General features: G+C 38.3%; 1 protein-coding gene across 2 annotated transcripts in view; it reads left to right on the forward strand.

Moving 5' to 3' along the window:
- ZFPM2 (zinc finger protein, FOG family member 2) overlaps positions 1–7,383 on the forward strand; it is a 302,041-nt gene extending 294,658 nt beyond the window's left edge. For both annotated transcript variants that reach the window (XM_079300936.1, XM_079300937.1), the window contains 2 exons: positions 618–842; positions 3,903–7,383. In XM_079300936.1, the coding sequence (XP_079157062.1) occupies positions 618–842; positions 3,903–6,394 (2,717 nt within the window). In that variant the 3' untranslated portion in view covers positions 6,395–7,383. The remainder of the gene's footprint in view (positions 1–617; positions 843–3,902) is intronic.
- Positions 7,384–12,627: the final 5,244 nt, after the last annotated feature.

A 12,627-nucleotide genomic window follows, 5' to 3' on the forward strand; every position in this document is an offset into this window, starting at 1 on the left:
CATAAGAAATTCCAATTTCTGTAATTAATAATAAGAACCAAGGAAACAGACACACTGCTTAGTATATCACATTCCATATTATAGGATCTTAAGGAAAAGCAGTCCAGTCTTGCCTCTTGGATATCAGAGCAAAAGGGTTTTATAATAATAAATGCATAAGCATATTGAAAATACATATTCTTCAGAATAATCTGCAGTTAGCACTCAAAAATTCCAAGGCCCAGAGCCGGAAAGTCTTATGCACACACAAATAAAATTGAAATATGTGACTTAATGAGTAGCGATGTGTTGGAAACATAGCATAGTTCTTGAATTAGCATTGCATTTTCCCAACAAACTTTTAATTTAATTTATTTTTTAAAAATAATTATGTGCCAAGAGCTTCTAGCAGATTTCTTTATACAATTTAAAATAAAAATGCTTTGAAAGAAACAACTTTCTCCCATGTTAATCTCTCATCTGCAAGTGATATTTTAATAAACTCATTTCTCTGCTTTCAGTGTTTTATTAAATAAATATTTTTTTTAATGGGGAAAGGAGTGGAATTAATCTAGCTGTGTTAATTGGTTGGCAGCAAGTGAACTGTGGCTAACTGCACCTCTTGTACTTGCTTGTAGAGGACATATTCCCTTGCAAATCCTGTGGGATTTGGTACCGAAGCGAGCGGAACCTGCAGGCCCATCTCATGTATTACTGCAGTGGGAGGCAAAGAGAGGGGCCACAGCTGTCAGAGGAGAGTGAGGACAGTGCTCAGCAGATATCCAGTGTCTGCCCCTTTCCACAGTGCACCAAAAGCTTTTCAAATGCAAGAGCTCTGGAAATGCACCTAAATTCTCACAGTGGTAAGTATCATGTGTTTTCACGCATCATCTTCTAGATTTAGCTTTTTAAAGAATTATTCACTATAGACATTCAGTAGATCAGTGTCTCTCCAAATATATGCAAGCATTGCATGTAGATAATGCCAAAATGTCAACACTTTCTGATCTGTCTTCTACACCAAGTACCTCTCCCAGGTAACCAGTGTCATTTGCCTTATCTGCTAATCCTCATTTGAATGTTGTCTCTCTCTTAATGTGTGTATACACACACATAGGCACCATTTCTTTAATGGTGAAGGTATGATCAGGAATCCAGACCCAATCACTTACTGCAGGATTCCAGCTCCCAAACATACACACAACCAAAACACATGTTCTTCTGATATAATATCTTGCTGCCCTAGAGGAGGCTTCTTGGGCAGAAGGCTTTAAGGATCATGGTCCAGAACTCTCTGCTTTTACCAGGACACTTGTTTCATTAAAAAATCTCTTGTTTCATAGAAATATTTTTTTTCCTTCTTATAAATATAAAATTGGGGTAGTAATTTAGAATCACAAAAACATAGAATCATAGATATGTCTAGGTTGGAAAAGACCTTTGAGATCACCAAGTCCACCACTAAACCATGTCCCTAAGCACCACATCAGCATGGTGTAGATGGCCAATTTTGAATTTAATAAGGGCTGGAAACACAAGTTAAGAGTTTGCAGGACATTTTGCATAGGAGCTTTCAGTAGCAGTAGCAAATAAGAAAGACTGCAGTGTCAGTGTGTGGTGTGTTTGCTGTCTGGTGTACAGAGCTGCTTCTGGGAAGAAGCAAGAGCTCTACAGGTGTTCCTGATCCTCCTGTTAGAAGAATGGAGTCTAAAGGACATTAACGGGTGCTTTAGATTTAGAATTATTTGGCTGCAGTGTAAAAACTCCTGGGGCACAGTCCACTCTGTGGATTTGGTGAAGCAAAAAATGTTCCTTTGATAACTTGGGTATCAATTGCAAATCTAAAAGGCAACATACTGCCTTGGAGGAGTTTGGTACCTCCCAGAAAAGGACTAGAAGAGTGCTGAATGAAAATTTCTTTATGTAAACAACACAGAAAACCCTCAGCCATTCATTTAGAGGTGAGATCATTTTGTGCTTCAAGATCTTATCAAGCTATTGCCATTTTCTGTTTGTTGCCTAGCAAATATTTCACTGTTCAGTAAACCAGGAGTACCATAGACTACAACAGCTTCAAAAAGATCAGGTGAATACAGCCCAGTGTGTCTTACAGCCTGGTAATTATAACCAGATATTCTGGGAAGATTGCAGATTAACTTCTCCCCATGCTGAGAAAAAAAAATTAAATATTAGTCATTGTGCAAAAAATTTGCTTCAACTATTTTCATTTTTTACATACCATTGTCTTAGGTATGGAGGTTTTTGAGCCATAAACTGTGAGTGACCATGTCTGTGTGTAATCTAGACATGTGTGTTCCTTGAAAGACACAGATCTGATACTGTGGTGAATTTCCAGTAAGAATCTTTAGTTACTTCCTACAAGAGAGGCTAAAACTCAGGCCTTTCCCTTTCATTTTAGTCACAACCAGTCGATTCAATCATTTTTGCACTCTTTTCTATCCTGTCAGTCTTTATTTTTCTATACACGTTATCACAAGTTACACCTTCTGCAGTAGGAATGCAGTAGGAATGAAACATTCTTTTTCTGATTGCCTTTTAATCTTTGGAAGTCCCGTGTTTGTTTCAACACTGTTACTGTTCCCACTGGAGGCTGTAGCAGATCTATACCACTGGAATGCAGAGCCCTGACTGAAATGCAAGGCCTCACAGAGACTGCTGTCACTGTACCACTGATGGGGAAGCATGTGAGGCACCATCTCATGTCAGTGGAGGAGCTAAAGCCTCATGTGGAAAGAATGCCTGATGGGAAACAAGTGCTGACAAAAGTGCTGTCTTTGTGTCTCCTTGTCTCCCTTCTGGCCTCTGAGGCCAAGAGCAGGTCAAATTTCAAATGTCACTCACAACTTGGGGGGTTGCTGATGCTAGGGAAGAAGGGAGGATCTCCAGGTACAGCAGGCTACCCACAGAGTGAGCTACAATATTCTTACAGTTTTCTATTGTCCAACTACCACACACCTACTGCACCTGACTGAGGCATATGTGTAGGCAGAACAAATACTCATTTTAAATTCTGAATATCATGCCTATCAATATTTTTTCAGTTTTTATTGTCTAAAAGGTAACTAGAATCCATGTTGCTGCAGTAGAGAAATTTGGTCTTATTTCTTTTAAAGCATTTTCAATTTCAAAATGCCATGAAACATGGAGCTTTTTGTTTAATCTGTGATTGTAAGATGTCTTTGAATTTACTGTTCTTTATAAAGTGGTAGTGATTTCATGAGGAAAAGGTGTCATATTATAGCAGTAGTTGCCAACAGCCATTATATGTGAAAGATAAAATGTCAGTGAAGCCATGTCTTTCTGCTCCTCCTCCCTTCACAAGGTTCACAGCTCATCAGTCCTTTCTGATGAGGACAGATCTATAACCTCTTCCCACACTATAGCCAACCCATGCAAGCAAAGAGCTGAGCATCAATAATACTCAAACTGCTATTTCTGCTTTGTCTGTGGCTTTCAGGCACAGTGAGGGCTGTACCTCAAGCTACATCATAACCTTGAACCTCTTGACCTTGGTGTGCTTTCTGTGCATTCAAAATTTCCAGTAGTTGTGTATAGGGAACATTATGTGTCCCTTTAGTTGTAACTGTAATTTCTGAGACTTTTTCATTTAGAATAAGTTCAGTCTATTTTTATCTTTTCCATTGTTCTTTCTCTCCCTGCAGCTCTGATGAATGAATGCAAATACTAGGGCTCTCCAAAGCAGAGTAAAATCTGGGAATAATCTAGCAGTTTGAGAAAAAAGATAATTCAAGTATTTGCAGGGTCACTAATACCATCTCATCACAAGAAGATTAGTAATTTTCAGTGTATTTGTACATTCTGTGCTGCTACTGATTTCCCAGTATTCATCATGAGGGATGAAATGGTCACTTTATTTTGTATTTTGTTTGTCTTTTCTGTAGGAGTGAAAATGGAAGAATTTCTCCCACCCGGTGCTAGTCTGAAATGCACAGTTTGTACTTACACTGCAGACTCAGTGATTAACTTTCATCAGCACCTGTTCTCACATCTTACTCAAGCTGCCTTTAGATGCAATCACTGCCATTTTGGCTTCCAAACTCAGAGGGAGCTACTGCAGCACCAAGAGTTACATGTCTCTGGCAACAAAATTCAGAGAGAAAGTGACATTGAACACTCTCCAAGTGGAAATGAAGAAGGTTTACAGCCAGCAACAGACCTGTTGAGCAGAAATGATGTTCCCCAGAGCCAAAAGACCATGCAGACTAAAGATGCAAGTTCTGATACAGAGCTTGATAAATGTGAAAAAAAGGCTCCACTTTTCCTTCCAAACCAGAGGCCAGAAACCCAGCCTGCCACAAATAAGCAGAGTTTTTCATATACCAAAATAAAATCTGAACCATCCAGTCCAAGACTTGCTTCATCGCCAGTTCAGCCTAATATTGGCCCTTCTTTCCCAATGGGACCTTTTCTTTCCCAGTTTGCTTTTCCCCAAGACATCACTGTGGTTCCTCAGGCCTCAGAGATATTAGCCAAAATGTCAGAACTGGTCCATCGAAGGCTGAGGCATGGAAGTAGCAATTATCCACCTGTAATTTACAGTCCTTTGATGCCTAAAGGGGCTACGTGTTTTGAATGCAACATAACATTCAATAATTTGGACAACTATTTGGTACACAAAAAGCATTACTGCAGCAGCCGATGGCAGCAGATGGCAAAGTCACCAGATTTTTCCAGTGTTCCAGAAAAAATGCCTGAAGCTGTAAGTCCCAGTAATGGTCAAAGCTCTATAAATATCCTGAATCCAGCTCCTCACACATCAGATCCAGAAAATCAGCTTCTGCAGACATCTTGCTTAAACTCTTCCAATGTTTTAGATTTGATTGGGCCAAACAATAAAAGTCTTGAAAAAGACTTTTCTGCACAGCCGAAGAAGTTGTCAACTGCAAGCAATGGTGATGAGAAGATAAATGGAAAACCTTCTGATGTGAAGAATCCCAATGCTCCCTTAGTAGAGGGGGAGAGTGACCCTAACAAGACCACGTGTGAAGCTTGTAATATTACTTTCAGCAGACATGAGACCTACATGGTCCACAAGCAGTATTACTGTGCCACTCGGCACGATCCCCCGCTGAAGAGGTCTGCTTCCAACAAAGTGCCTGCCATGCAGAGAACAATGCGAACTCGGAAGCGAAGGAAGATGTATGAGATGTGCTTACCAGAGCAAGAGCAGAGGCCACCACTCGTTCAACAGCGATTTCTAGAGGTTGCTAATCTTGGCAATCCCTGTACATCTACTCAAGAGTCAACAGAGGGCCTTGGAGAATGTTACCACCCACGATGTGATATTTTTCCAGGAATAGTCTCAAAGCATCTGGAAACATCACTGTCTATTAACAAGTGTGTTCCAGTTTCAAAGTGTGATACTGCCCACTCCACTGTGTCTTGCTTGGAGATGGATGTGCCAATAGATCTCAGTAAAAAATGCTTACCCCCGTCAGAGAGGACGTCCACTTCTCCCAAAAGGCTGCTGGACTACCATGAGTGCACCGTATGCAAGATCAGTTTTAACAAGGTAGAAAACTACCTGGCTCACAAGCAGAATTTTTGTCCTGTCACTGCTCATCAGCGTAGTGACCTGGGACAACTCGACAGTAAGGTGTTTCAAAACCCAGAAAGTGAAAGAAACAGCCCAGATGTCAGTTATGAGAGAAGCATAATCAAATGTGAGAAAAACGGAAACTCCAAACAGTCCTCTCCTAATGGAAACTTATTTTCCACACACTTAGCAACACTTCAAGGACTGAAAGTCTTTAGTGAAGCGGCCCAGCTTATTGCTACAAAAGAAGAAAACAAACATTTGTTTCTTCCACAATGCCTTTACCCTGGAGCAATAAAGAAAGCTAAAGGAGCAGACCAGCTTTCTCCATACTATGGAATAAAGCCAAGTGATTACATTTCTGGTTCTCTCGTCATTCATAATACTGATTTAGATCAAAGCACAAATACAGAAAGTGAATCTCCTAAAGGCCAGGCGCCTTCGAATGGATGTGCTGTGCAGAAGAAAGAATCTCTTCCACTACTGCCCAAAAACCGAGGCATGGTAATAGTTAATGGGGGACTAAAACAGGAGGAAAGACCTGCTGCTAACCCACAGCAAGAGAACATTTCCCAGAATCCTCCACATGAAGATGGGCACAAGTCTCCTTCTTGGATCTCTGAGAATCCCTTAGCTACAAATGAAAATGTCTCTCCAGCAATTCCTACAGCAGAGGAACAGTTGTCTAGTATAGCTAAAGGTGTGAATGGCTCTACCCAGGCTCCAACCAGCGGAAAGTATTGCCGACTGTGTGACATCCAGTTCAACAATCTCTCAAACTTTATAACTCATAAGAAGTTTTATTGCTCTTCACATGCAGCAGAACATGTCAAATGAAACAATCGGTCACCTTTGGTACATGTGTTTAGCATATTGTTCCATACAGTTTAAAGAAAGCTGTTTGAATTACATCTGGACAATCAGGAGATTTCACTATTGCTGAGTTGAAGACTTAAAGGTGTAATTTCATTACAGTCCATTAGTAAAGTGTATTATTGGTGCCATTTTCAAAAATATTAATTTATTTTACCAGCAGTATTCATAGCTGTAGTTATGTTATTTTTTATTTAAAAACTTTATATTAAAGTCATTTGTAATGTTATTGTATAGTTATTGTGTAGCACATATGGTTTGCACTGTATAGTAGATTTTAAAGAAAATAGTCGCAAACAATACAGAAAAGCATTTTAGAAATAGCTTCAAAAGCACTTGTGTATCCTGATTTTTTTTCTTATATGCTGTTGCAAATATATGTATATGCTAAAATATAACTTGCAAAGAAGTTTCAACTATGCTGTAAAGTTCGCCTTAAAATTTCAATTTTTTTGAACAATTGGGCTCAGTTTGCACTTTATATTTTAGCACATACAGTACCTTAGTCATTAGGCTTTGCATTTGTATGTAGCAGTATGTTTCTGTCCACTTTCTTAATCTGAAACGTACGTTAAATGAAGATGGCATTTTCTTTCTTGTATAGTACTTGTATTTTCTTTCGCTGATGCATCTCTGTCTCAATTTTTAAACCTTTGCTGTTAAATGCAATACTTTATAAAGAATGAACAAAATTACTGGAAGCAGTATTGTAAGAAATGTGGTCATATCAATCAGTTTTATCTTTTGAAAGGCACAGTCTAAAACAAAACCCTAAACTCAATGCTGCAATTATGAATCTAATTCATATATAAGATATATTTAAATATAAGAGTAGCAATACTGCAACTGGTGATCACAAAGATAATGTTCTACTTCTGATAGAAATAATTTCTCAACAAATGTTGTTACTATGCATGTATATGGATGGAATAAAATTCCAGATAATTGGAGAAGCTTTGCAGTACTTTCTTTAATTTTTTAAAATTTTGTTTTTCAAGGTGGGTTTAGAGCTCACAAACTGTGAAGAAGCTCTTAGGAACAAGCTAACATTGCCTTCTCTGGAAGCAAAATGTTCAAAAAGACAATGAGTATAAAGGATGCCTCCACTTCCAACGAACCCCCCGTTGACCAGTGCAAGTGGGTCAAAGACTGCCTAGTGAACTAAAGCTTAAAATATGAGGGTCTGAAGCCAGGAAGGCTGTTCTCTCTACTCGTGCCAAGGAATACATACTTCCCTGGCAGTATCTCCATATGTCAAATTCAGTGGAACAATCTCCTTCCTAAAACCTTTGGTATGATTCTTCATTTGTTCAGTGTTCTTACAGGAAAAACAAGATCATTCATCTAAGACAACAGCAATTTGCTCCACTTATTCAGTATAGAAATATTAGTCAATAATTTTTGTTACATTAAAATCTGAACTAATGTAGCTTTCAGTTGTTTGGTCTCCAGTACACTGTTTTAATTTTTAAAAACTGAGATAAAAATGACCTATTGATGCACTTTCATCCTACAAATTTGAAAGCAAAACCATGAACTGAATAGTTACATGAACAGTTCTATTTTAGTTCCTGTATCAGCCAAAGAAACAACTCAGAACAAACTACACAAAAGGATGGTATTTCAGCAGAGCAGCCAGTCATAGTCTATCTTAAGAGCTACAATGCCACTGGCTTCCAGCAACCCCATTTCTGTATACTCTGGAAATGAAACTGCCCCTTTTTTTTGTTTTTGTTTGTAAGTGTAGACACATGTAACCCAATAGCAAAAATAATAAACACTTCAAAACTATAGTTGACAATTCTGCTGGTTAGCTGGGCTTTAAATACAGGTCAAGAGTGCTTAAAATTGTACTAATTCCCACTTGCAACAAAGATAGCAGATGTATGCATTCCCAGCCCAAAGCTGGTCCTGTAGCAAATTCTTTGGATAATAACCCTTGTGAAGGAGAAAAAGCATTAAAATCATAGGGAGAATAAAATGGGCAAATGTTCTTGATTCTCAATTAAACACTCATTAAAAAATACACTAGGATATCTATGACTTCACAATATTTGAAATAGATAATATATCTTGACCTTTTTGGTGGCAAACATTATTTTGAAGAATACCCATCATGCAGTAATGGGTTAAAGAACTAGGTGATTGCATCTGGATTGAAATAACCTAATTCTGAAGATCCACATGCTTAGATGAAAATTTCTTTAGTGAAACTGATCAGAAGGCTATAGGTTGTATAATTTACAATTGTTTAGACAGTGAAAAAGTTAAGGAAAATATCTGGGTTAAGGCAAATACCTAGTTGAGAAGTGATGCTGAAAGAGGAAAGCCTTATCACAAACGGACTCTGATCCAGAAATGATGAGGGTTCCTGATATATTCCAGACATAAATTAAAGCCTGCCATGCTGCATTATATTTTTCCCACTGGCTAGTCCAATTTCTTTCACACAACAGAATACTTCTGCCAGCGTTTTCTCTTTATAAATCACCTATTTGGTTGACTGGTTCCATTTTTACAAGTTCAAAATAAGCACAACCTGTTCATTTGTGTGTGCAGAGTTAATCAATTGTAAAAAAAATTTTATATATTTTAGTCACTTCACAGGAAAAACTGGCAACTCTGACATATGCTAAACCCTTAAGTTATACCTAACACCCTGTGAAAGTAAAACTGTACACAAGTTAGGTGGTTAGCAGATACTAACATTTGATGTTTTTTAATACATTTTTTAAAAACAGAAAGTATTTTTTAAAAGCTGGTCACATAGTTGGGTTCAGGAACCATGTATTCCCAGAATTTATAGACTCTTCAATTGTTTCACTTTATTGCACTAACTTTTTAATTTGCTCAGGTGAAATAAGAACATAAACAGTTTGACCAGCCAGAAATCTCTCTCCTGTCTTTTAAAACAGTTTGCACAATAGCAACCTAATCCCAGCTTGGAGCTTAAAGCACATCTGCATTTAAGTCATAATATTGTTTACAGATATAAACTACTTAAATCTGTTTTCTGACCAAGGGGTTATTTGTGTTCTCTTCAGATTATATAACTTGTTTGTTCAAGGTGATAAACTATCTATTGCTGAAAGCTTCTTTTCCTAAGTTTTTGTTTTAGGTTTTTGTAGGGTTATTAATTTTTTATCAAATCATCTATGCAAAAGGATGCTCATCCTCAGTTCGTCTTTGACACCTGGAATTCAGCAAGAAACAGAACACCTCAGTTAAATTGTTTGGATCCTTTAATACTTGTCAGCTGGTGTCAGTAAATAAATCTTTGGGGCTATAGATTGAAGAGCTCAGCAAAAGGCATTAAAATATTTCTTGGGTTTATGTTAAAAAAAATAAAATTGCCCCACATGAAGAGTTAATATTTAGAAGAGCTGGTTCCTGCCTAACTCCCTGGGTGCTGATTGCTTAGCAGGCTTTACGTTTGAGCTTTTTAAGGAAGATTTCCTCATTCACAAAACATCCCATCCATAGACAGTGCTCAGAACTAGTTTGGCCACATCCCTGTCTGCCTCATTTATTTGTTTTTATCCCAAAATTCAGACACTGAAAGGCAGTTATAAGTCCTCATTCATACCACTATCTTCACTGTCTTCAAAGAACAATGGTGATTTTTTTATTTTTCCTTTGTAGAAGAAAAACAGTAAAGTGTATTGCTACATACCTGGTTGATGATGTCTGGTTGTCTTGAAGTAATTATAAGAATGGTAGGATTCTGGTGACATCTTCTCATTATTAAAAATAATCATAAAACTGCATCATAGATATTTACTGTGGATCCACACTCCTAACTTTCTCAGTCTCTCATTTCCACTAGATGACTATTCACTGTTCATTGTCTACACTGTCTGCAGGAATGTAGAAGTCCTATCCTAAACATAATAGAGAGTATGAATAAGATGATTTCTCCCTTGTACAATAAACACTGCATCACTGGCAAATGGAGAAGGGAAAAAATAATAAATAAAAACCCTGATGTATAAATTTCAAAATTAAATCAATTCCAGCACCACTATCAAGATGACATGTAGGTGGGCTAATCCACTTCACTGAATGTGCATACATAAACTATGATCCAGAAGCCACTCTAAGACAGTGGAACTGAGATACTGCTCTGAGCAGCCTGGAAAATCTGACTTGAAGAAAATTCCATGGTGAGTATAATGGAAAAAGGGTGGTGTGGGATAATCTTATTGAGGGGCAAAGAAGATGAGGAAAAAGAGAAGCAGCACTTTGTTAATCCCAAGTGTGTGGTATGGGTACACTGATGGGTGCCAAAGGCAGCAGTTACAAAGCATCAGCACTGTAAAAATGCTACATGTCCCCAGAGGTCTGTTGTGAGAGGCTAAAATGCTGATGAGACAAAATCCTCAGATGATCACTCCCAAATTCTAAATATTGCCAAGGCAAAGGTTCTGGCTTCTGTGGTCTCCTTTTCCCCAAGAGTGACAATGGGGAAGAGAACCACAAGTTTCTTGACCTTCCAGGTCACCTTCACAGCTGGTGTGTTGTGTCACCATGAACCATGCAGGACAGACATCCACAGAACAGATATGTGTGACCCTACTGTAAATTAGAATCAAGTCAAATAGCCAGGCTTCAGATGTGTTAGCCGGAGAGCACACATGGTCCCTCCACTGGGGTCTTCCACAGAGTTCATGACAGTGCTTCAAATCCAGACCACTTAAGAGCCACAGCAAAATGAACTAAAATAGTGGTGGCACTTATGCATGGAGTTAAAAACAGAAGGGAGGTGGGCAGGAAATCTGCAGTCACACAATTAAAGCTTCTGCATAATATAGTGACATGAGATGAAGGAATTGTGACTGGAAGGGTGAGACAAGGCTTTTATGCTGGGGTGAACAGAAAATTGGGGTTCTGACAATTTCAGCTTTCAAATACATGGAGTTTTTAACTATAAACACACACATGTATAAAACATGCACAGGGAGATGAGAATGTCCAAAACGGAGAGACAACCTAAACTAGATTAGGAGTTCAGATTAATCACCTCTATAACATGATTGGACAAATCCTCTTTTGCAGAAGTGACAGCCAGACCCTTTAATTTTCATTGCACAGGGAAACTGACATCTTTTGGTGCATGGAGGGTGATGGTATGTTCATTCAAATCCAAATATAAATGTCTTGGCAAAACTGCTCTTTTCCCTTTCTATTCTCAGCTGTTTTGTGCAGGTCCCAAGCCAAGGAATTTGTTCTACCAACTCAATGGCCCTCACACTCATTTTTTTACATCTGACAACTTAGTTGGTTTTGTAACTGTCTTGTTTTGTTTTCTATTGTGGGAGTTATTTTAACTCTTTATCTACCTTCACAGGCAGGTGAAAGGATTCACCTGAGCTGATGTATTGGAGAATGTGGTAACCTCCATCATTGGAGAAATAGAGTCACTTAAGAACTCCTGTAAAGCAGGTTTACATGCTCTGAGCTGTTCTCATCTCCCCTGGCTGAGACCCCTTGTTAGGACTTTTATATCCCTCACCACATCTTGAAACTCACTCCTCTCTAAATGCAAAGCAGCACATGCAGAGAGTCAGTTGTCTACTTTGAATTAGAAATATTTCCCTGTAGGAAATCTCCACGAAAGAATGGGTTGGACATGCACTTTGAATGGCACTATTGATAATTATAATACTCACTGTTGATATAATAATCTAATATTAAAACCCAAAGTGGGGGCTGTGCTCCTCAGTAGTCCGGGTCTAGTATTTTCTTAGGGATGTCAGGAGAATCCCAAGCCTATAGGCAGCTACAGGCACAGAGGGAAGTTGACATTCACAGTTTTTGCCCTCCTGAGTTATTCTGCAAAACAGAGAGAAAGCCATTGGAACACAAAGAAAGGGACAAAAAGGACTTTAAGGGCTATAATGTGGGGAGGGATTTGTGGCTTCTGGCCTCGAGGTAGCTTTTTACATTATGCAGGCAATAGGAAAATGGCCCATCAGTAACCAAAGCTTATCTTCAGTGTTAGAAAACTTGACATGCAGTGTGCTTTTGTAAATTATATCAAAAATCACTTTCCTTTTATGAGAACTATAGTTTTGGGTATGTAATTTTTATATTAGGAAGAAAGAAGTCGGCAGAGCTTGCAGAAGTTTTTAACATACTATTATGTTACCGAAATCTGAAGTATCACTAAAATACATTCAAAGTTTTCATGCAATTTG

The sequence above is a fragment of the Erithacus rubecula genome, assembly GCF_903797595.1.
Source record: "Erithacus rubecula genome assembly, chromosome: 3".
NCBI classification, from domain to species: domain Eukaryota; kingdom Metazoa; phylum Chordata; class Aves; order Passeriformes; family Muscicapidae; genus Erithacus; species Erithacus rubecula.